Source organism: Lotus japonicus, chromosome 3 (genome assembly GCF_012489685.1).
Source record: "Lotus japonicus ecotype B-129 chromosome 3, LjGifu_v1.2".
Classification (NCBI taxonomy): Eukaryota; Viridiplantae; Streptophyta; class Magnoliopsida; order Fabales; family Fabaceae; genus Lotus; species Lotus japonicus.
The window spans coordinates 87,045,035-87,070,206 of record NC_080043.1 but is presented as its reverse complement, the minus strand read 5'-3'; the positions used below and the strand labels follow the sequence as shown (position 1 = coordinate 87,070,206).

Genomic DNA, 25,172 nt, shown 5'->3' with positions numbered 1-25,172 from the left:
AAATCACTTTTACCAGAGGAACCTGCTTGTTCCTCAACTGCTTGATCCTACGTTCCTCAATCCTCATTGGTGCCACTTCAAAAGACAAGTTGTCTCTAAGCTGAATATCATCTTCCTTGATGATGTGAGAGGGATCAGGAATATACTTCCTCAATTGTGACACGTGTCGCACATCATGAATCTTGGAAAGAAAAGGTGGCAACGCAGTCCGATAAGCTACTTTACCGACTCGCTCGATAATCTGATACGGTCCAATGAACTTCGGTGTCAGCTTCCTCGACTTTATCGCTCTTCCCACTCCGGTAGTTGGTGTCACGCGAAGAAACACATGGTCTCCCGCCTCAAACTCTAACTCTCTCCGTCGTGTGTCAGCATAACTCTTCTGTCGACTCTGTGACGTCCTCATCTTCTCTTGTATTTGCTTCACTTTCTCAGTAGTTTGTTGTACTAATTCAGGTCCAACGAGAAGATGTTCGCCATCTTGAAACCAACATAAAGGAGTTCTACATCTCCTCCCATACAAAGCCTCATAAGGTGCCATTCCAATACTAGCATGAAAACTGTTGTTATAAGTAAACTCGATCAACGGCAACAGCTCATCCCAGCTTTCTTGACTATCCAGAACACAGGCTCGCAGCAAGTCTTCCAATGACTGTATTGTCCTCTCTGTCTGTCCATCCGTCTGAGGGTGATAGGCAGAGCTCAACCTCAACTTCGTCCCAAGCGCCTCGTGCAACGCCTTCCAGAAATGCGAAGTAAACTTCGGATCTCTGTCAGAAACAATACTCGATGGTACTCCATGAAGTCGTACAATCTCAGCGACATACACTTTTGCAAGTGCCTCCACATTGAACGTGGTCTTCACCGGTATGAAATGTGCTGACTTCGTCAGACGGTCCACAATGACCCAAATGGAATCAAATCTCTTCCTCGTAGCTGGCAAAGCTACCACGAAATCCATAGAGATACTGTCCCACTTCCACTCCGGCACATCAAGTGACTGTAACATACCCGCAGGCTTTTGATGTTCTATCTTCGCCTTCTGACATGTCAGACATGCCGCCACAAACTCTGCTACATTCTTCTTCATTCCTGGCCACCAAAAATTCAACTTTAGATCTTGATACATCTTTGTCGATCCCGGATGAATACTCAATCTGCTCTTGTGACCTTCGTCAAGAATCATCCTTCTCAACTCCATGTCCAATGGTACGCAGACACGTCCTTTGCAACGCAGAATGTTGTCGGTTCCTACCTCAAAATCCGGCGCTTTTCCCAAAATGATCAAGTTCCGTTTCTCGCTCAGCTCCTCATCTAACAGTTGTTTCACCTTGATCTCGTTCAGAAAATCACTAGTGATCGTCACCATCCCAAAGCTCAATTTTCCAGGTGTCACTTGCATACCCAAACTGAGGTCGCGAAAAGTCTCGATAAGTTCCAATTCCTTAATCATCAACGATGAAACATGAATTGTCTGGCGACTTAGTGCATCTGCTACAACATTTGCTTTTCCTGGGTGGTACAACAAAGTGAAATCATAGTCCTTGATGAATTCCACCCAACGCCTTTGTCTCATATTCAGATCCTTCTGATCGAACAGGTACTTCAAGCTCTTATGATCACTAAAAACAGTGAAAGTGCTCCCATAAAGATAGTGCCTCCAAATCTTGAGCGCAAATACCACAGCCGCTAACTCCAAATCGTGCGTAGGATAGTTCCGTTCATGTATCTTCAATTGCCTTGAAGAATAAGCCACAGCCTTTCGGTGTTGCATCAACACACAACCCAAACCTTGGTACGAAGCATCGCAGTAAACCTCGTAGGGTTCCTTCTCTTGTGGTAATGTCAGAACTGGCGCGGTTGTCAAACGCTTCTTCATATCTTGGAAACTCTGTTCACAATCCTCTGTCCAAGCAAAAGGTTGGTTCTTCCGGGTGAGTTTCGTCAATGGTCCTGCAATCTTAGCAAAACCTTCGATGAATCGTCGGTAATATCCAGCTAAACCGATGAAACTCCTTATATCTGTCACAGTCTTAGGACGCTCCCATGCAAGTACCGCTTCCACTTTACTGGGATCCACAGCAATACCCTCCTTTGAGATGACATGTCCTAAAAACTTTACTTCTTCGAGCCAAAATTCACACTTTGTCGCGTTAGCATACAATACCTTATCCCGAAGAACTTGTAATACTTGACGTAGATGTTCCTCGTGTTCTTCACGATTCCTCGAGTAGATCAAGATGTCGTCGATGAACACCACAACGAAGCGATCCAAGAATGGATGAAAGATCCTATTCATGTAGTCCATGAATACAGCTGGTGCATTCGTAACTCCAAACGGCATCACCAAGTACTCATAGTGCCCATAGCGTGTCCTAAACGCCGTCTTTTGAATATCCTCATCCTTGACTCTAATCTGGTGATATCCCGATCTCAGGTCAATCTTCGAGAAAATAGCAGCACCCTTCAACTGATCCATCAAATCGTCAATCCTTGGCAACGGATAACGGTTCTTTATCGTGACTTTGTTCAACTGTCGATAATCCACACAAAGTCGCGATCTTCCGTCTTTCTTCTTCACAAGCAGCACTGGCGCTCCCCACGGAGAAACGCTAGGTCGGATAAACCCCTTCTTGGTTAAATCTTCGAGTTGACTCTTCAGCTCAGTCAGTTCTGCCGGTGCCATACGATACGGTGCGATTGATATAGGTCCAGTGCCTGGGACTATATCAATTGTGAACTCCATATCTCTGACCAGAGGTATTCCAGGTACGTCTTCGAGGAACACATCCTCGAAATCTTGCACAACAGCAATTCCGTGTACTCCATTCTCCTTAGCTTCCACCACGGTTGTAGACATGAGAGAACTCAAAGCTCCTTTCCTCAAAGAAAGCTTTGAAAAGTACGAGTTCAGGAACTCAGCGAGTCCAGCATCGGGAAAGATAACTACCTTATTGGCGCAATCAAGAAGAACATGATGGTGGGACAACCAATCCATGCCTATGATCACATCCAATCCCTTGAGAGGTAAACAGATTAAGTTTGCTACAAACTTCTTATCTAGGTACATCCAAGGACATTCCAGACATGCAGTGTTAGTTACTAGACTCTTAGATGCAGGGGTAGACACTGTCAAGTCAAACGGTAGCTTTGACACTTCTAGCTTTAACCTTGCCGCACAAGCTATATCTATAAATGAATGCGTAGCACCAGAATCAAATAGCGCGATAAGGGAATTACCCGCAATCTCGCAGGTACTGCGGATCATACCATCGTCTTCCTCAGCTTCAGTTCCACTGATCGAGTAGACCCTTCCACCAGCAGTAGGCCTCCTAGCCCCAGCAACATTTGCAGCAGCCTCAACTTTAGGAATCCTGCACTCTGCAGCAGTGTGGCCTGGCTTGTTGCAGTTCCAACACGCCGCAAGACTCTCAGAACAGTGGTTGGCATAGTGCCCCTTTTTGTTGCACCTGAAGCAAGTCACATCCTCCCGATTCCCAGATGGGGTTCTTAGTGCAATTGCATTTCCACCAGTAGGATAAAAGGACCCAGAAGTTGTCCCCCTACCCTGAGGACGAACATACGGCTTCTTCTGGAAATGCCTACCCTTGTCACCTCTTCCTTGGTTAGTCCTAGCCGGACCTCCACTTCCTTGGTAAGGCTTGTTCAGACCTTGGAATTTGCCCCTTGCATTATCAATGGCCTCAATTCCCTTGGTCTTCTCCACCAGCACTTGGTAGCGATTCAGTCCTAGCGGTTGCACCGCCCTCTGCAGCTCATAACACAGCCCCTCAATGAATCGCTCACACATGTAGCCTTCATCAATCTGTCCTCTAAAGTAACGGAAGTGTTTAGCCAACGACTCCAACTTTGCAGCATACTCAGCAACGGTCATGCCTCCTTGACGGAGTCTCAGAAATTGTGCTTCCTTAGCGGCTCTAACACTTCTAGGAAAGTACTTGTCCAAGAAAGCTCCACGGAAACACTCCCAAGTGATGGCTTGATGGTCAGCCTCCATCATAGCCCTAGCCCCACGCCACCAATACTCAGCTTCACCCGTTAGCAGGTAGGTTGCATAATCAACTTTCATCTCTGCAGTTGTACGCAAGAAGGTAAAGATCTTCTCCAACTCTTGGAGCCATAAGTCAGCTTCTTCCGGATCGAAGCCCCCAGAGAACTTCGGCGGATCCTGACGCTTGAAATCATTCAGACCCCTGGTCTGAGCAGCAGCTAATTCACGTTCCTCCCGCTGAACACGGCGAGCATTCTCTTCAGCTTGGTTTTGTGCAGCCACCAAAGCAGCAGTAGCAGCACGTTGAGCTTCAGCTTCCTCCCTTGCAGCAGTGTTAGTAACTTGTTGTGCCATAAGGGCAGTCAGATTAGCAATAGCTTGCTCCATCGGATTCATGCTGTCTGAACCTTGAGTCTCGATCGGTTGTGGAAACCTCATGTTCCTGTTCTCATGAACAGTCAAAGACCACAACAGATACTCATGCCAGAACAACACAAAGTTCTATAATAACTAACTATGTATATACTTATATCAAATGTATAATTAACAATAACTAGCATAAGGTTATTCACTTACGAATAACCTTCAAAAATAATCTATATAAACAGTAATCAAGCACACTCTTCCTCCGAATGACACCCCATCAATCGGTCACAGAGTTCAAACATCTTAAGCAGGCACTCTACCCAAAAGCTCTGGTTTTCTAGACCAAAGCTCTGATACCACAATTGTAACACCCCAATTTCTCAACTGAGGAGTCACATTAGTAACCTAACAAAGTCTAAGGACCAATCTGCAATCCCTAAAAACCAAGGGAATTTTTTTCTGTAAAACAACTAAACACTTCGGCTAAAAGGTTGGAAACATACCATAACTTTATTTAGATAACTTGTTTCCCGATATACAGTAATAATAGTTTACAATACCATAAGTAAGGTTCAGAATAAACATGCGCACTTTAACAGTGGCGGAAGCAAGACTTTAATAACAGAGTTCTCATAAAGAAAAAGAGACTCCAACATAATCCACAAGAAGAGAAGCAAAGCTGCTTCTCATACCTCTACTCCACCGCTTACAACTCGATCTCCAACTCGAGTAGCTATGCCTCGGCGGAAGGATCTCCATCGCCTAATAGCGTTAAGCGCCCAAACAACAAGTAGCAAATAGAAAGGGTTAACTCCATGCAATTACCATGTATAAAAGAGAAAAATCATGCTGTTCGAATTTAATTACCTGGCATGGTAAATAACTAGCAACATAACTCAACTCATATATCAACAACTTAAACATAAATCGGACTCAGATAATAATAACCTCAACAATGTAACATCAAATCAGATATCAATAAACCAATACGAAAATCCAACAACATAGGGTCAGGTGTTAGTTCCCTATAATGCAACTATATGCTGCTAACAAAATGGATCGATCAATATCGTCTCTCAAGACGGGACAATGATAGGACACACCTCCTCATCGCCACTTATAACGTCATACATGACGGGACAATCATAGGACACACCTCCTAATCGCCACTTAACGTCACACAAGACGGGACAATCATAGGACACACCTCCTGATCGCCACTTAGCACCTCGCAAGATGGGACAATGATAGGACACACCTCCTCATCGCCACTTGACTCAAGCCCTATATGCCAAGTCAGACAATAACAAAGCCCACCCAAGGACCAATCCAAAGTAACCACATGTTCCATCCACTAGGAAGCAGTAACGACAGAAACCAGTAAACGGCCGAAGCCTCTCAGAAAACATTTTCCAAATTCAGCATAATAATCATAATCATGTGCCAATCAATATAAACATCTTCATCTCAAACACAGGCAGTGCGATAAAAGCATGCAAGACTCAAAGACGCTCTAAAACCGAGTTACCCTTACCTTCGTGAGTAGAAGTTGGGCATGGAAATTGCGAACCTAGAACAAAGAAAACACAATCATCAACACAAGCTTCACTAGGAGCAACACGATCTACTAATACTAATCTAAATCGTAAAGAAAGCCTCTAAAGCTTCAGAGTTCCTATTTAGGCACAAATTGACAACGGAGACTTCGTTCGCTAAAACGAGCATAACTCGAGCTACAGAACTCAGAATGACACGAAACCGGCGCCAAAATTTCGACAATTGAAAGAGCTACGCAATGGCTCAGGTCATAGAGACCCAAAAATTATTTTTGGACACGGTACCCAAGCAATAAGGTTTCGGCCACTATGGAAAATAGGGTTTTCGAACTTTTTCTTCGATCTAAATCAATTCACAAGGTAGTTTTAGGGTAAAACTAAGGCAAAGAAATTGTCGGAACAATTTTCGGACAATCGGGTCAAAATACGACTATCCAGGGGCATTTTGGTCCAAAATAAAGGCTCAAAACTTCAAAGTTATCAGTTCGGAAAACAAATTTGACAGCATTGATCCTCATGACATCCGTGACAACAAATCCTAAAGGCACGAAGTCAGATTACAGCTTTTCGACAATAAAGTTTCGAAATGTGCGACTAATGGGGTTTTGAATCAATTTTTCAGATCTTGGACAACTGAATCGCAATCGGCGATTACTGACAGAGGTTTTAGACTCATGGGAACATAAGGAACATAACCCAACCAAGAAATCAAGGAAATCGGACAATTTTAGAAAAAGCTCAAAACTGTGAGCACAGAAACGACTTCAGAAACGCAACAGAAACAGTAAACAGAGGTAGGATTCATGCTAGTTACCTCAATACCTAGAAGTAGGGACGAACTGCACGAAGATTGGTCAAGTTTTCGCGAAAATTTCTCCTATCCTCCTCTCTCCTTGCTCGCGGCCTTGAATGGGTGAGAATGAAGAGATTTTGCTTTTTCGAGCTATTTATAGGCAGGTGAAATCGCGGGAAAATGAAAATTTCGCGATTCCGATTTTTGCAGCACGTCCACCGAGGAATTCTAAGAGAGATTCTGGCGTCAGAATTCCAGAACTCAAAACAATTATCTATGATTTGGGAAAAACGATATCTAAAATCCCAAAGGCGGTGTAAGTTAATCTGTCCCGTTAAACTACTTTTTGCTGTGATGCTCAGACGACAAAACTTCCTTCTGAAGAAAGATTGGAAATGTCGAAACAAATCTGGCAACGCGGACGGAAACTTCTTTAGAAGTCCCGAATAGAAAAAGTCTTCATCCATCGCTCGAATCTAGGGTTTCGAAGCAAGGAAATTAGCGTCGTCGGACTTCCGAAAAGTGAATACTATCGTGCGTACAGTCCAGAGTTCCGAAATGAAACGCTGGTCGAAGGAAAAATAAAGAAAATCTTTAAATTTTCCAAGGATTCGAAATCTCACTTAAAACGTTGCTCTAAAGCGAAATTAGCCTATTCTGGACACGCTTGCCATAAGGCGGGTGTGCAGACGACTCGCTCTAATTCCTAAAATGACTACGCAACATTCCTCAAGCAATTCCTGAACTTTCTTCCTCATTAATCTTTCTCAAATATCAAACTCCTGTCACGCTTACACTGATTCTACGCGTGAGTCGGAAATTAGCTTGTTCTGAAAATCCAGGTCTTACAATGGACATGGATGGAACCCTTGTTCTTATGCTTAAGAAATGATGAGAGAAAAAATCATGCCACACCTTGTGGTTATTATATATATATATATATATATATATATATATATATATATATATATATATTACTTTTGTATATTTTAATTTTATTTCCTTTACTTATAATATTCATACATTAATATATTAAATGTAGCATTTAATAAGTGTTCAAGTGGCTTTAACTTCTACACTAGGAATTATGGGAAAAAATGGGAAATCTGTGAAAGAAAGGAGTAATCTATTTCTTGTTTTATTTACAATATTTTTTGACATTATATAAAATTTATTATTGGTTAGTTTTAAATATAGAATGTTATTAATAACTAATTATAGTAAATTTTAATTATTATTATTGTTTAAAATATTTTCTCTAGTTGGGATAATATAAAAAATAGAAAAGGTTTATAATTAGTAATTAATACAATATAATGAATAATAGAAAAAGTCATTAATAACCAATTAATAGTATTGTTAATGTGAAGGCCAAGTCAATTTTACATTTACTTTTTTTTTTCTCAAGTTGTCATTCTTAATGAGAAATGGAAAGTTGTACAATTAGAAATAATTAAAATAGTTAATATAAATATTTATTAGTAACTAAGTAATATTGTATTCTCTTTATTTAAAACATTTGTATATTGTTATAATAAATGGATAATTTAATACTTGTTCATGTGACTTTTACATATATATATAGTGGCATAAGCTTGCACACATAACTAATATATCTCAATAACTAAGATTGTTTTAAAGAAATTATGAAAGTAGTATTTGTCTTTCTGTTTGTTAGTTTTTGTGTACAAGGCTATGAAATTGATGGAGGAAGAATACACAAACCAAAGAAAAATCAATTTCATAGATTACATGACCACCAAAGCACCCAGGTATTGCACTCTTAACTTGTACTATCTAAAGTCTTTGATTTATTACTGACCTATTTAAATCACATGTTCTTAATAAATTCAGGGCTCAATAGATGATGATTTTGATTGCATTGACATTTATAAGCAACCTGCTTTTCAACACCCTTTACTAAAAAATCACAAAATTCAGGTAATTATCCTTATTGTTTGAGCCATTCTTAATGTTTTCCATTCTTATGTAACTATCATCTGACCTTGCACGAGGAAATCATTTTTTTGTATTAATTCTTGTATCTTTTATCTTTTTAGATTTAAATTGTAAATTTTGTATCTAATATCTTTTTCTCATTTTAACAAAGCTCTTTCCAACTTTTATGAGGAGTCGCATGCAAAATAGATCATCTTACCTTGGTAAAGCTATTAAAGATGAAAATTCCATGAGAGGATGCCGTTCCGGTAAAGTGCCCATTTTCAAGACCACAATGAGACAGAAGTTGAAAACTCATTCATCTTCAAGATCCGAACTTGATAATTTTAATCAATATTCTAAAAGTTACCCTGGGCATCATGTAAGTCGATTAAATTTAAGTATTTTGTTTTCAAACTTTTTATTTGATTGATTATTATTAAAATATTTATATAGAAAATCATTTTGGTTTAAAAAATATAGAAACATTACTTTATTTTTGTTACTATTCCCTATTTAAATTTTCATTATTATACTACCTAACATATATTTTCAATTAAAAACACATTTAGTTATAAAAGAAGCAAATAAGCTGGTCTAATGTGTAATTATTCTGAATAATGCTGACTTCATAATTAATTATATTTTTATTATTAAATATTTTAAACTAATTATTACATATAAACATGTCTACTCATTTTGTCATATATTATCCTCCTCTAGTTTGCTACCCTAGATACAACCCAGGATATAACATTTCATGGAGCCAGTGCAAGAATTGGCACGTATAATTTATCGATTCATGCAAACCAATATAGCATATGTGGATTTTGGATTCAAAGCGGTCCACCTGCAGAACTCAATAGTATACAAGTCGGAAGCGGTGTAAGTGACTTCTTATCTTGTTTATGATTTTTTTAGGTTTCATAATATAGTAAAAAATTTGAGAATAATGTTATAATTTAAATGATCCTATTTAATTTGTTGTTAATTTTTTCCTTTATTTCATTTATTCTATGTATTTTATTTCTAATTATAATAACATTATTATGCAAGATTCATCCTAGCTTGTATGGAGACCATCAAATACGTTTAACTGCATATTGGACAGTAAGACTTAAAAATTAATGGATTGTATTTTCTTTCTTAATTACATAAAATGTTTATGCTTTTTTAAATAAATACACGCAGGCAGATGGCTATCATAAAACTGGATGTTTTAATCATCTATGTCCAGGTTTTGTGCAAGTCCATTCACAATTTAGCTTAGGAGAAGTCTTAGAGCACAGCTCTGTCATTGGATCAGAACACAAATATTTATTGGATATACAAGTCAAACAGGTAACGTAACTTAAATATATACGGTTGTACCAAATTGATAATCTATTGACCTACATGGGATTTAAAATCCTCTTAAATATATCTTTGGGAAATATCTTCATCTTTTAATTGCATCATTATTTGTAGGATAAATTCACAGGTCATTGGTGGTTGTTTGGTAGTCTTGATCAAATTCCAATTGGATATTGGCCTAAACAAATATTTACTCACTTAAGTAAGGGTTCGTCTTTGATTAGATATGGTGGTGAAACATTTGCTCCGCCCAATACGATTAGTCCCCCAATGGGTAGTGGAAGATTGCCTCAAGAGTTATTCAAAAACTCGGGTTTCATTGCAGATCTAATGATTGTGGATTCAAATTACAATGAAGTTGAAGTAAATTCCAAGTACATGAAGCCAAATTGTGACACAACATCTAATTGTTATGACGCGTTGTACCATGGTTATGAAGGACCTATTTATCGCCAAGCCTTTCTCTTTGGTGGGCCAGGTGGGCAATGCGGTATATAATTATATTCAAAACTTTATTTAATAAAAGGTTGTTTATTATAGATTTGGATTCTTTGAAGTTGGAACTTAGTATGAATAACGATAAATATATATGTCCAGTTGAATAAAAGTTTGAAGAAGTTTATATTGATGTTAAAATCACATAATACATTTTCGTAAATCGTTTCATTCATCTATTGGTTCTTAAATACAAAAATAATCATTTCAATTTTACACAATAAATTAATTCAGACATAATATCGCAACAAAAAAATTTGCATCAATACTTCAATTCCCTCCTTCGGCCATCTATTCCACTCTTTATAGTGAATCCCCTTCAACCATATATCCCCCTATTTAATGTGTTGGTGTCATTTCCAATGTTTGGTAGAAATTAACTTTTCCTCATCAATGAATTATATGACAACTATTTGTTCACCAAAAAAGAGTATTAAAACCGACACTAATCAACAAAAAACCGACATAAACTGTGACATCCCTCCTAGATGCCAACTATATTGTTATTATGAAATAACTAATACTTTTAAATATCAAATACCAACTAATGTCTAGCATTATGTTTCTACTATGGAATAAAATAATTGGCCCCTGTACTTTGGCCTAATATCAACAACGTCTAGTATGTGTGAGAATAAGGACTCTTAAATCAAGGTAATATTTAATATGAATGGATCTTATATGTTATATCTTTAAATACTTTTATTATATCAAGGATGATCCCTTCCAGGTTTGGTATACCCTAAGTATATCTAAAAGACCTTGATTTTTGGAATTACTAAATGGTTCATTTCTGACATACGCCTCGGTTTTTATGCTGGCGTAAAGATGTGTGTGTGCTAAAGCTTACAAGTATATATATATATATATATATATATATATATATATATAGGGGATGTATCATATGAGAATGATGTTCTTAGGTAAGAATATGAGAATAAATCATGATCGTTAGATCTAATCATGAACGGTCAAGATTAAAACAATTTAATGATCATAGGACATCATGTTATAATCTTGACCGTTCATGATTAGATCTGACGGTCATGATTTATTCTCATATTCTTACCTAAGAACACCATTCTCATATGATACATCCTCTATATATGAAGTCATAACCACTTCGAATGTATGAATCATATTTACAACCTGACTACAATTCGGAAGATTCGAAAGGCGATTTATCGTTGTAAAAATACTAATTAAACCCTTATTATTAATCGGAGCGGGAATAAGACCTGTCAGGATTTTGATTGTGAATGTGTGTACAATTTCAAAACTTTTAAATGTAATATCAATATGGTTTATTTCCAGGACCCGGAGAAGTTTTCCTCAACCTCCACAGAGGCTTTTTAGGGAACTTTCAGGTCACGGAGTAAAATGTCCAGGACCTATTATGAGATTTTTCTTATTCTGTTTTGATTCTTTTTCCACAACTAATATTTTTCCAAAAAGGAAATTTTCCCAGACGAGGAAATATTTTTGGGTAAAAAACGTACCGACTATTGCTCCAAGATATTTTCACTTAAGTGGACCCGAGACAAGTGTCAACCTCTCGTGGAGGAACACTTGTCCACAATGTGTGGTGGAGAAGAGCCAATCACTCTCCTCCACACACTTTTCCTTCCTTTCCCTATTTAAGTGAAAAATTCGCTATTCCACCACCAAAAGAGGAAAAAGGCCGCGAGTGAGAAGGAAAGGAAAGAGGAGAAAAACTTTAAATTTTCTTCTTGATTCTTAAGTGATTGTGAGTGGATCTTGGAGATAGAGGTGGAGAGCAAGCTTGTGCAGCACTTGGGTCTTCACATCCTTTTCTTCACTACCATTTTCATAATCTTCTTCATATTTTTTAAGTGGGTTATCTTCTCATTCAGATAACTTACTCCCGTTCAATCTAACCGAGTGCGTCATATATCTAGATACTTTTGTAGATGATGACGCACTTCTCAGTTATCCATGCAGACACGCATATCAATCGAATTGCATGTCTGAATATGCTTCACAGAATAGACCATGTCCATTGTGTGGAAATCAAACCTAATTAGATTTTTATTTTATATTTTTGAATTATAATTTGTAATAGCAACCTTTGTGTTTTTTATTATAAATTATAATGTTTTTTTATACTTTATTATTAGGCTTAATCCTCACCCTGTCTTTATCTCGCCATATGATCTAAGTCCCTAATCGGAAAAATTTGTGGAAAACGTCCCCGATTTTGTAAAGCGTGTGGAGCCAGTTCTCGCCGGAGCCTGGAGCTCCGACGAGTGATGAAATGACACACTGACAAGGTTAAGTGTGCTGACATGGATTTAAAATAAAAATAAAAATTTACACTCATAAATTAAATCAAATTAAGAAAATTAAATTAAGCACTAAATTTAATTCTAAACAATAGTGGAACTTTTTTTGAATACCGGTACGGCAATATCATTGAATAGTAGAATAAGCGTCTACAAAAATAGCTTCTGCAACTGTTGCAGGGGGATTATCCCACCAAATATGAGAAGGAAAATTAGAAGCTAAGGAAGCTATTACATGAGCTGAATTATTAGCCTGCCTATTGACATGAGAGAAAGAGATGGACTTAAAAGCTTGTGCTAGGAATTTGCAGTCCTGGATGATGGGCTCAATATCTGGTTTGCATCTTTGTTTCTGCATGGCTTTGATTACTATGATTGAGTCTGATTCAATTATCACCTCTTCCATGCCTAACTCAGCAACCGTTGACAAGCACCACCGCATAGCCAAAGCTTCTGCCACCGTTGGGTCATAACGACAAGGCTCCATGTGAGTTGCTGCAATCATCATACACGACTCATGGTCTCTAACTATCATTCCAAAGCATGTAGCTGTATCTCCAGTCCACCCTGCATCACAGTTGATCTTGAGCTTATTTGAGGGTGGAGGATTCCAGACTCTGACGATGGGTTCCAGGGGGTTCGTTTTTTCTGTTCCTTGCGCATCGTTCCACTCTTGTAATGAAAGCATGGCTCTTTGCATAACTACCATAGGATCTGCAAGCTTACCATTGAAAAGATGTTCATTTCGAGCTTTCCATATGGTCCATGTTCCTTGGAAAAGTAAGGCCAATTCTTCCGGTTTGTGTGCAACACACCACGACTTGAACCACTGCAAAGTGCCTCCTTCTACTGCTTCTGTCATAATGCCCATAGGGTGACCAAACCAAGCGGCTTTAGACCAGGGACATTCAAGAAACAAGTGCTGCAGAGATTCGGTCACATGGAGACCACATAGAGCGCACTCTTCCTCAACCTGTATACCCTTTTTCCTCAAATTTTCACGAAAAGGGAGGTTATTACTTATGGCACGGTGCATAAAGTGCTTAGTCTTGTTGGGTACCGGTGCTGCCCATAGTTTTTTCCAGGGGAAGGTTTGAGAACTTGAACTGGGCATATGAGAGTATTTCTTGGTTTGCAAATGATAGTAAGTGGATTTAACAGAGAACATACCATCCTTACTCCATTGCCAATATGGAAAATCTTCCAATTGTCTCCAGCTCAAAGGGATAGCTCTGATCGCTGCCGCTTCTTGAGGGTTAAAGTTCATATTGATGGTTTGCCAATCCCAAGTGCGCGTATCTTCATGGATCAAATCTGCCACTGTATGAAGCTGATTATTTGCAGCTGTGAGAACTCTTCCACTTCCTGGGCCTGGGATCCATTGATCATGCCATATATTTATCTTTCTACCATTTCCAACCCGCCATCTTAGACCTTCTTTTACCACTTCCAATACATTCCAAATACTTCTCCATGCGTAACTGGGTTGGTAGCCTATCTTGGCATCTAGGAGAGATCCTCTAGGAAAATATTTGGCTTTCCACACCTTGAATAAAAGAGAGCCTTCCGTGGTGAGAAGTCTCCAAACATGTTTGGCTAGCAAAGCTTTATTGAAGTCCTCTAAATTTCTGAAGCCTAGGCCACCCTTGTCTTTTGGCATACAAAGTTTCCGCCAGCTTGTCCAGTGCACCTTTCGTTCTCCTTCTTTTTGTCCCCACCAAAAATTCGCCATGTAGCCTTCAATTTTGCTGCAAGTTCCACTTGGTATTTGAAAACAGCTCATGATATAATTTGGGATAGCTTGAGCCACAGATTTGAGGAGGATTTCTTTCCTGGCCTTTGATAAAGTCGTTTCTTTCCATCCTTGAAGCTTCCTCCAAACTCTCTCTTGTACCTTTGAGAAAATTTGCTTCTTTGATCTACCAATGATGGTTGGCAAGCCCAAGTACTTGTCATGAGAATCCACAGCCTTTACTCCCATCCTGTTGCGGATCATATCCTTGCTGGAGTTTGGCACGTTTCGGCTGAATGAGATCTCGGACTTCTCTAAATTGACTAGTTGGCCTGATGCTTGCTCATACATTTCAATGGCTTTCATAAGCTTAGCTGCTTCCTCCATGTTGGCTCGGGTAAAAATCAAGCTATCATCAGCAAAGAAGAGGTGGCTTATTTGAGGGGCTCCTCTTGCTACATTAACTCCATGCAGCTTCTTCTTCTGTATCTGTTTTGTGATTAAACCTGAAAAAGCTTCAACACACAGAATAAAAAGGTAAGGTGATAAAGGATCCCCTTGTCTTAACCCCCTTTCGGGGGAAAAGAAAGGGGTGGGTTCTCCATTGACCAGAATCCCATAGGAGACTGAGGTGACACACCTCATAATAACAGATATGAGCTGTCGTGGTAGCCTCATTGTTGTGAGCACCTTCTCCAAAAAATTCCACTCTATGCGGTCATATGCCTTGGTCATATCTAGCTTAACCGCCATATACCCCTTTTTTCCTTTCCTCTTTTTCTTCATGTAGTGGAAAACTTCAAATCCTGTTAAGGCATTATCTGTTATGAGTCGACCCGGAATGAAAGCGCTTTGTTGCTCCGAGACTATGTCACCAAGCATGGGTTTAAGTCTATTTGCTATACACTTGGTGACTATCTTCATAATCACGTTGCAAAGGCTTATTGGCCGGAGATCCTTCGGACTTTCAGGGCACTTGACCTTTGGTATCAAGCATACAAAAGTGCGATTGATGCTTGCTGGATCAGCACCTTCGTTTAACACTGATAGGACTGTTTTGGCAACATCCTCACCCACAAGTGTCCAGTACCGTTGAAAGAAGAGAGCTGGGAAACCGTCCGGTCCAGGGGCTTTTAATGGATGCATTTGATTGAGAGCTTCTTTAACCTCCATATGTGTGAAAGGTTCTGGAAGCTCTTCCATATTCGCCTGGTTTATTTTTCCTGGAATGCAGCTGTAAACTTCATCAGTCCTTGACGTGCTTTCGCTGCCAAAAAGTCTCATAAAATAGTCTCGGGTCATGTCAGCAATTTTTTGTCTTCCATGGATCCAGTTGCCTTGTTGATCTTTGAGCTTCTTGATTGTGTTTCGTTTCTGTCTTTGGTTGGCCTTGTTGTGGAAAAAGTTTGTGTTCTTGTCACCCTCCTTTAGCCATATAGCTCTAGATCGTTGTCGCCAATAAATCTCCTCTTTTTCCAGCAGCCCCGATAACTCTTCTTCCATCATTTTCCTGTCCTCAATATTGTCTCTAGTAGGAGGCCACGATTGAGCTCTAACCAGGTCCTTCTCTAGAAGTGCAATGCGCTGTCTAAGGTTTCCTTTCCCCTTCTGGACCTGAGTTATTAATTCACGTGCACTTTCTGATTTTTCCTCCCAATTTCCGTCAAAGTCTTGCCAGGCACTGCGAAACAATAGTGGAACTTAGAAGAGAAATAATGAAGAAGAACGAACGTAATTAAAATATACAAAAGAAAAAACAAATGAAAGCCCAAAATTAAGTCAAAATGGAATCAAGATCCATTCAATCTAACAAAAAGTGAGTATATTTGGGTTGGTCCTACAACAAAAAATATAGCCATGATCACAACTCAAGATTATATTGGTGCCTAGGTGAACAAAAAAGGCATATACGAAGCAAGCATTTCATCAAGCACCTTATGTGCACCACAAAGAATGCCCAGATTTGACAGATTAGTTATTCTGACACCTGATTTTCATGTTTCTTTTGACTCATCAACTCCAGCGATCGAGTTAGCTTTACGTGCCATACCTAACAGAGAAACAATCCATATAAGAAAACAAAAGCAATATAGAGAGACAATAGAATATAAATAGAAAAAAATAAAGATAAAATCTTGACAGGAACACACATCTGACCGGTCAAATCTGAAATAGAACGTAAAAGATATCAAAGATTTGTATTCAAAGAAGTTGTAGCAAACTGTTTCATATACAAAATAGTGAGAGCATGAGTAAAGCATTATAGAACACAAATAAGCTCAAAGTTGAAGGATTCAAAATCTCAGAATAAAAAAGAATTAGTCAGGCGGTAGAATGTAAAAGAATGAGGAACAACAAAGAAAAAAGAACCAAAAAGGAACGGCAGATAATTAAAAATTCAAGAGTGAAGAGGGAGAAAAATCAGTGTTAAGTTGAAAATTGAGAAGATAAAATAATAAAAATAAAATAGAAAGAATTGATAACAGAATCAATAACAAAATCTCTAAAAGCAGCCCTTAAACAAATTCAAATCTAAAAAACAAAACAAATTGATAAAAAAAAACTGTGCAATCAAAATCTAAACCTTAACTCAATGAACAATCCTTGATTAGTGGAATCCTCCAACAATTTGCAACTCAAGAGAAATAGTAAGGCCACAAACAACCATCCACTCACATTTTACAAATTTAATATCAAAACACTGTACTGTATCACTCCTTAATTGGGGTTTCTATTTTATTCAATTTACACCATTTCAGGGTATTGAAAACGTCAAAATACAAATATCACGAGAGAAAAAAATACAACTTTAAAATGCAAAGAAGAACCTTCATTAGTGAAAACCTCTAACAAATTGAAACTCCTGAAACCCTGTGTAAACAAAACAACTTCAATAACAATTTTTTTTAAATGAATAACAAACAAACTTAATACTTTAAAATACAAAATCTATTTACTTTTTTTTTTCTAAATCAGACAAAATATAACTTTAAGAAAATAAAACAAACTAACCTTGATTTAGTGGAGACCTGCATCAGATCAAAACTTCAGAGAGTCTAAGGTAGAGTGCGAAAAAATTGTTTCTTTAGGACTAATTACACAATAAAATAGAAGAAAAATTATACAGATAAGTACAAAATAAAAATCAAGCCTTGGAGGATGATTAGATCAAGTGGTTGGATGGCTGCTTAGAGAGGAAGAGGGAGAGGCAGAAGAAGAGAAAGGGTCTGAAAAATAGAGAGAAGGGTTTGGGGAGAAATAATCCGGTATAGAGAAAAGAGAGACATTTAGTAGAAGCAGAGAATGAAAACAATACCTCAAACACCTTGCATGCAAGAGGGAGGACGAAGAACAACAGAGAAGAAGAACAAAAGAGGCAGTAAAATCATAAAAAATCAAGCCTGATGAAAATGTGAGGACCCCAAGGAAGAAGAACAACGGATGAAATTTCCTTTTTTTGTCAAATAGTAAGCCTTCAAAGAGATAGATTTTAAGCTTGAAGAGAGGAGATGAAACTAATCGAATGGGTGTAGAAAATGCAGAAGAAAAATCTTCTATCAGAAAAGTGATAAAAGAGATTGTGAAAATGTGAGAGATAGGGTTTGGATTAGTGAGATAGGAAATCTGAAGTACAATAGAAATAGAATTTCTCAAATTTTTTTATTGTTTCTCTCTCCAATTAAGACAGACTTTACAGAAGGAATCTATCAATCAAGGAATCTATCAATCAATTGACAAATAGTAAAGCCAAAATAGGGTAAGTGTTTCACACAATGTCAACCATTGAATCACAACAATTCAAATTTGATATTTGTCTCACAATTGTCATAATTGCATGGTAAATCAAGGATCACTAAGGTCTTATAGGGTTGTAATGAGGCTTGGTTTTCAAAGAAACATTGGTTTTTCTGGATATTCAAACACTTTCTAATCAAGAGAGCAAACACAATGTAATGCAAATCATGAATCCTTCACTCTCCTCACCAATATTTTCTTTTGTCACCATTTTCTCACAAATTATATCACAAACCCTTTTATTTCCATTCAATTCCTCAATCCTACACTTTTCTTTCTTTTCTTCTTTTTCTTATATACACCATTTTTTTCTTTTTCTTTTTCTCTTTTTTTTTCTTTTCTTTTTTTCTGTTTTTCAAACACACAAGACTGAGAAATTGATAATTTCAAAACAAGATGCTAATAGCCTCCACTCCCCCCAACTTGCACACTTATATACAATCTAATTATGCATGCTCTCTTGACTTAGAAAGTAAGGAAGAGACATTGTTTTTCTTTTAAGCTTGGGATCATATACAAGAAAATTATCAATTTTTTTGCTCAAATGGGGTAACAAAAGATATTCCTATACAAGGGTAAGCTATATGGTCAAGTAGCTATATATACTATTGAACAAAATTGCCTTGATCATTTCCCATCATTCTCATGCAATCAATACTGATAAGAGACTCAAGCAAATTCAACTGTGCAAAACAAATCAAGAGTCAAAGAACACCTAAATTTAATGCTTCTTGCTTTCTAATTTATTCAAGGAATTGATAGTTGGGAAGTGATTTGATAATCTTTGTCATTAGGGAACTATGATGAAGTTAAGAAATGGTGTGATGAAATCAATCATAAATCATGGTTTGTATGTGAAATCATAGAATAGAGCGAAGTCAATTGATGAAACCCGATCCCAACCATTTTCTCAACTTGTTTACAATCCTTTTATTATTGTTTGTTGCGTTTTTCCATATGCTATTTATCGGTAATCAAAACACCCACAATCAACCTTTAATCCATTGTTCAAGTAATTCAACTAGAGAACGGCGTTGTATTTTCAATTCCATGAGGATGATAAAAACCCTTATTGTACTACAATTGAATTTTGAGGGAGTCGGAAGTGGTTCGGTAAAAATCCATTCAACAAAATGGCGCCACGTGTGAAGGAGGCGGTTTGGAGGGCGACGTTGGAAATTTTTCCGGTTAAGGAAGAAGAATGCAGGTTGATGGGGGTTGTTCTTTCTGCAATGACCAAGCTGACACAGGGTCACATTTGCTGTTTGAGTGCCCGGTGGTCTCGCGGTGGTGGTTTGCCATCCCCTTTGGCATGCGTTTCACTCCTGGAGACAGTGCAACTGCTTATGTGAAGCAGATTTTTGGGACCAATGAAGAGGAAGTAATTGAGATGGGATTAACTATGAATTATGTTATATGGGAATTGACAAATAGAGTTGTTCATCAAGGATCCCAGCCCACTTTTGACAAGGTTCTGCAGCGTTTGGCTGCGCTTCAATGGACGGAAGAGGAGGTTGACACAGGAAAAGCCAGGGCCAGCAGCGTAGCGCAGTGCTGTGCGGTTTGGCAGCGCCCACGAGAGAATTTTTTCAAGCTTAATTTTGACGCCTCTTGGACGGCAGCTGCAGGGGCCAGCTTTGGGATGATTGCTAGAGATTCAGATGTTGCAGTGTTGGCAGCAGCAACGTCAGGACCGGTGGGTGCTCCCTCTTCAGTTGTGGCGGAAACAATGGCCTTCAGGTGGAGTATATGCATGGCCAGGGACTTGGGTTTCTTTACTATCATCTTGGAGACAGATTGCTTACAATTATATGAAGCAAGGCATAAGGATAGGCATGGGTCTTCTTATTTATTTTTAGTTTTGAATGATTGTAGAGACTTGGTCTCACACTTTAGTTGTTTTGATTTATCTTTTGTTCGTCGTTGGTAACTCGGTGGCTGATTACTTGGCCAAACACTCTTTAAAATTTCCAGACACCGTTTGGATTGAAGAGACTCCGTCGGAACTAGACTTTTTGCTCACTTCGGATGTACTCGTCTCCATGGCTCTTTGATTTTTATATATTATTCCAATTTCAAAAAAAAATTAGATTTTTATGTTTAGATTTTTTTTGTTACATGAGGGAAACAAAATTAGATTATTATGTTTCATTTCTATATTTAATTTTCTTAGATTATTTTTTTAAACTCTATAATATTTTTATCATATCACCACCAAGTTAATAAATACACAAAAAGTCTTTCGAACGAGCAAAATCTAAATATATAAAAAAAATCTTTATTTAAATTTACTAAAACATCTCAATTCAATCTCTTCTATGATACAAAAACAAAATCATTGACAATATATAGTCGACATAAAGGATTAGGTACTACTAACTAAAGAAAACAAATCATAAGAGAAGAGATCTATATACCTTGTTATTCTCAGTTTCGCTCTGCTAGTAAGAACCAATTCAGAAACAATACACATATTGAAACTATAAAATAAACATGAACAAAAATGCCACAACTTAAAAACCACTAACAGTAATCCTAGTAATCCTGACAAAAACAATCCAAATACTAAGTAAATAAAAACATAACCCAAATAACATGTCTCTCAAATTCAAACTTCACTTAATCAGCCCCAGCCACAATGGATGAGATCTACCTTGTCAGTCTGGCTTTGTTACTAGACCCATTGAAAAAGAAACAACAGAATAGTTGTCAGCTTCAATGTAAATAGAGTCTATGATAATTTACTGAAGAAATATGCCACAAGGAATTATGAACTACCCAACTTATTTTTTACTTAAAAGTCACTATTAAGGTAAAGTTGGGCCAAACAAATTTCATTAAAATTTCTTCGATTTAAAAGTTACTTATTTTTATTAAAGAAAAATGATAAAAGTAACTTTTTAGTAAAAGGTATTGGGAGGAGCTTTGAAAAAAAGGAGCCTTTTTTTTGCCCAACTTATTTGTACCTGTCTGTTTACGTGGGTTTATTGTGGTTTATCTCCAACTTCTTCCTCTTGGAACCCTGACCGTCTCCTCTATCATCTTCCTCTACGGACTCTCGTGGTGAGCTTTTACCGTCTTCCTAAGCCGTACGTTGCACCTCTTTTTTTCTACTGTCTCGTTCTTTATTTTTTATTTCCCCTAATTGTGATTTTTCCCAGGAATTAGACATGTTATCAAATTGGTTATTAAATTGCCATTGTTATACTGTGTGTTATTTCACAGCGGGCTGGGTTAGATAATAATCACGCTTTTGGGTTTGCTGCATAACGGGAAGGGGATATAACCAAGATAGAATAAAAGTTATCATGTATGGAACCAAGGGTTAATGTTTTTTCTGGATTGTAACCTCGTTGTATCCTCTTAGATTTTTTCTGTTTAGTTTTGTTCTTGGACTTCTGGTATATACTCATTATCTTTCTGTTTGAGCACCTTGTGAGCACCTATTAATTTTAATTCAATTGGCTGTTAAAAATATTTATCACACACTAGGTTCCTTTTTCTGCCAAATATATCATCTATGTTCTGCAATATTAGTGAAAGATATTGATAGACAATATGATGATGGTGGACCTTGTCTATAGAACATGCTAAATAGAGTAAAGTGTATGAATTTTTATTGGACAATTTTTTAGGGTCCGATTGGTCTTTCATCAAAGTGATTAGTGTGAAGTCAATTTAGAGAAAACTCTTGAGAAGAAGGAGATAGTCTTTGAGGGGAAACAGTGGTTATGAGTCTTACTTTTTCATTTTTTTTCTTCTTCTTATCAATTAAGGGCGCTTAGATGACCATCAATTTAACTATGCATTAGAATTACTTACCGTTAGCGAAAATAGAGTCATATTTATATCCTTAATTGATTCAATAGATGCTTTGGTAGGTTGGATTTTGTTCAAGTATGTGGCATAGAAATAACTCTAGTCTTTTGGTTTGGGTTTGGCTTTCTGTTTGTTTTTCTCATGTTAATCATTAGAACTTTGCATTGAAAGTGTATGTTTATGCATTTGGATTATGGTTATAAACATGGATTTACATTTTAAGATGTTATTAACAACTTGTTTTCAAATTATTCTACAGATGACTTCTATTCAAACTAGTGCATATTCAAGAAAAGTTAAAAAAAGGAAATGTGCAGAGTTCTATAAAACTAGTGCATATTCTCAAGGATGGAAGTGGGTTAAAGAAACTCTTAATACTCCAGGTGAAAGTTACAACATGTTTAGAATGGAGTCTCATGGCGTACTAAATCTTGAAAAATTATTGGTGAGTAATGGTTGGCTAGATCCCTCTAAGGAAATGACATCATTGGAGGCAATAGCCATGTTTCTTTGGACTTGTGCACATAGTGAGATAAATAGGAATGTTCAGAATAAATTTGGGAAGTCAGGAGAGACCGTAAGTAGGAAGTTTGGTGAAGTTCTTGATGGCTTATGTTTATTAGCAAAGGAAATTGTGAAGCCTCCAGATTTTAACTTTTTTGAAATTCCAGCAAAATTAAAGATGATCGTAAATTTTGGCCTTATTTTGAAGGATGTGTTGGTGCTATAGATGGAACACATATACCTGCCATTGTTCCCACCAAAGACCAAGTTCGCTATATCGATAGAAAGGGATATCCAACACAGAATGTCATGCTAGTGTGCAACTTTGACATGTTGATCACTTTTGTTGTTGTCGGTTGGCCTGATACTGCACATGATACACGCATTCTTTCATCAGCTATTGAAGAAATGAAAAATGTGTTTCCTCACCCTCCTTGTATATAAGAACTTATCTTTTTAACATTGATTTGTTATTTTTATATTTTTTAACATTGGCTTTTTAAAGATAAAATATTTTAAAATCTAGGAAAGTATTATCTTGTGGATGCTGGATATCCAAACATGAAAGGTTATCTAGCACCAGACAAGGGTGAGAGATATCACATTCCTGATTTTAGAGCTGGTAGTCAAGCAGAAGGCTTTCAAGAAATATTCAACCATGCACATTCTTCATTGAGAAATGTCATTGAACGAACAATTGGGGTATGGAAGAAAAGATGGCATATCTTATGTGATATGAGACCATATCCATTGATCAAATAACAGAAGATTATAGTTGCAACAACAACACTTCATAACTTTATTCAAATATGTGGTGTTGAAGATGAAGAATTTAACAAGTGTGATAGTGTTCCAGGATACATGGAAGAGTGTGAAGAAGAAAGGAACATTGATGAACATACGAGTTCATATAATTCTATAAGAGCAACAGATGGTGTCATGGATAGAGTTAGAAATCAAATAGTAGTTGGATTGGTAGAAAATAGAAATCGTTAACTTATGAATTCTTTGAATAGATCTGTGGCTTATAATTTTCCGGTGATTTATGGTTTGCTCACCTGTTACTTAATAAACACTTAAGATTTTTTATGGATTTGTGTCTTTTGATTTATTGTTGGCATGTCTTTTATTTTAATTGTGTTGAAAATTACATATAAGTTTGTGATAAAATTTATCTTTATGTCGTAAAAATAAATTACTAGCTAAAATAAATTGAGAAAAAGATTGATGCACCGACGGTGTAAAGTTTTTTTACATCGTCAACCAATCAGATATCAAGGATGTGTCATGTCAATTAATGAAATTAAATAAAAAGAGAGATTTTCTTACATCCTTGAATTCTGATTGGTTGACGGTGTAAAAAAACTTTACACCGTCGGTGCATCAAAATTAAACTCAAATAAATTTATATTTATTGATATAAAAAAAAAATTTAAGTATGAAACTTTTTTAAAGAGTTTTACCAAACAACTTTTAACTTAAAAGTAGCTTTTAAGTTACTTTTAAGTTATATAAAAATGAAAATTGACAAACCGCTTCTGACTTTTTTTAAAAGCTCTTGTTTTTATCTTTAACTTAAAAGTATATTTTAAGTCCGAAATAAGCTGGGCCAAACGAAGGCTTAAGGTAGTGTTTGACCCAACTTATTTTAGACTTTTAATTAAAAGTTGGGCCAAACACAATTTTTAAAAATCTCTAAAATTTCAAGTAACTTATTTTTTACAACAGAAAATGAAAATAATTAGTAACTTTTAAGAAAAAGTAAAGGAGATGAGCTTTTTACTTTTAAGTAACTTATTTGTGCTTTTTACTCTTAGTTGTTTCTATCGTCTTCCCGAAACAAGGTTATGGTTTCTTCTATATCTGTGTTCCCCGATCTGCATTACAAACAACAACAGATCAACTGAAGTCTCCGCTTGCCGCCGCGGATGTCGGTGACGTCTTCTTCCCAATCTGCATCTAAAATAGCTACAACAACAACCTATCTCTCCGCTCGCCGCCATGGATGTCGGCATCGTCTTCTTCCCCAATCTGCATATCAAATAGTTATGGCAGCAACCCAAGTCCACTACAGCGGCGGCGCTCCTCTTCCTCTCAACCTCGACATCGAGGGGGCTCGCATCTAAGCGGGGCAAGGCCGCACTCACCCTTCCTTTTCTATGTTTTCGTGGTACCTATATTGAAGCTTGCCTCTGGTACTATGGGTTTCCTACGTGGTTTCTCAATCGCAGAAGCTTCGCCCCTATGTTTTGAAGATTGTTGGAGTCCAAGATTGTTAGATGTTTACAAGTTCTTCATAAAATCATTTTTTTAAAAATGTTTTACCAAACACTTTTTAACTTAAAAGTCTCTTTTAAGTTATAAAAAAATGAAAACGGTCAAACAACTTCTAACTTTTTTTAAGGTCTTATTTTTATCTTTTACTTTAAAGTAACTTTAAAGTTAAAAAAAAGTCGGGCCAAACACTACCTAATTTATTTCTTGACTACATGTGTCTGCTGTAGTT

At 37.1% G+C, this 25,172-nt stretch overlaps 2 protein-coding genes across 2 annotated transcripts; one reads left to right on the top strand and one right to left on the bottom strand.

Moving 5' to 3' along the window:
- Positions 1-8,373: 8,373 nt before the first annotated feature.
- Positions 8,374-10,516, top strand: LOC130744929 (uncharacterized). Its single transcript, XM_057597087.1, has 7 exons — positions 8,374-8,499; positions 8,582-8,668; positions 8,838-9,047; positions 9,389-9,550; positions 9,722-9,775; positions 9,857-10,006; positions 10,133-10,516. Exons 1-7 carry the CDS (start codon positions 8,374-8,376, stop codon positions 10,514-10,516), a joined length of 1,173 nt encoding a protein of 390 aa, XP_057453070.1.
- A 2,427-nt stretch (positions 10,517-12,943) lies between these two features.
- LOC130744928 (uncharacterized) lies at positions 12,944-18,257 on the bottom strand. Its single transcript, XM_057597086.1, has 3 exons — positions 17,561-18,257; positions 16,483-17,419; positions 12,944-16,229 (listed from the first exon to the last, which is right to left on the bottom strand). Exon 3 carries the CDS (start codon positions 16,052-16,054, stop codon positions 12,944-12,946), a length of 3,111 nt encoding a protein of 1,036 aa, XP_057453069.1. The 5' UTR covers positions 16,055-16,229; positions 16,483-17,419; positions 17,561-18,257.
- Positions 18,258-25,172: the final 6,915 nt, after the last annotated feature.

What these genes read in the sequence shown, in the direction of transcription:
- LOC130744929 (XM_057597087.1), top strand. Translation starts at nt 8,374, where the DNA reads ATGAAAGTAGTATTTGTCTTTCTGTTTGTTAGTTTTTGTGTACAAGGC. An exon ending in AAAGTTACCCTGGGCATCAT is followed by an intron (nt 9,048 to 9,388) that starts GTAAGTCGATTA and finishes ATCCTCCTCTAG; the next exon opens with TTTGCTACCCTAGATACAAC. An exon ending in GTATACAAGTCGGAAGCGGT is followed by an intron (nt 9,551 to 9,721) that starts GTAAGTGACTTC and finishes TTATTATGCAAG; the next exon opens with ATTCATCCTAGCTTGTATGG.
- LOC130744928 (XM_057597086.1), bottom strand. Translation starts at nt 16,054, where the DNA reads ATGATGGAAGAAGAGTTATCGGGGCTGCTGGAAAAAGAGGAGATTTAT.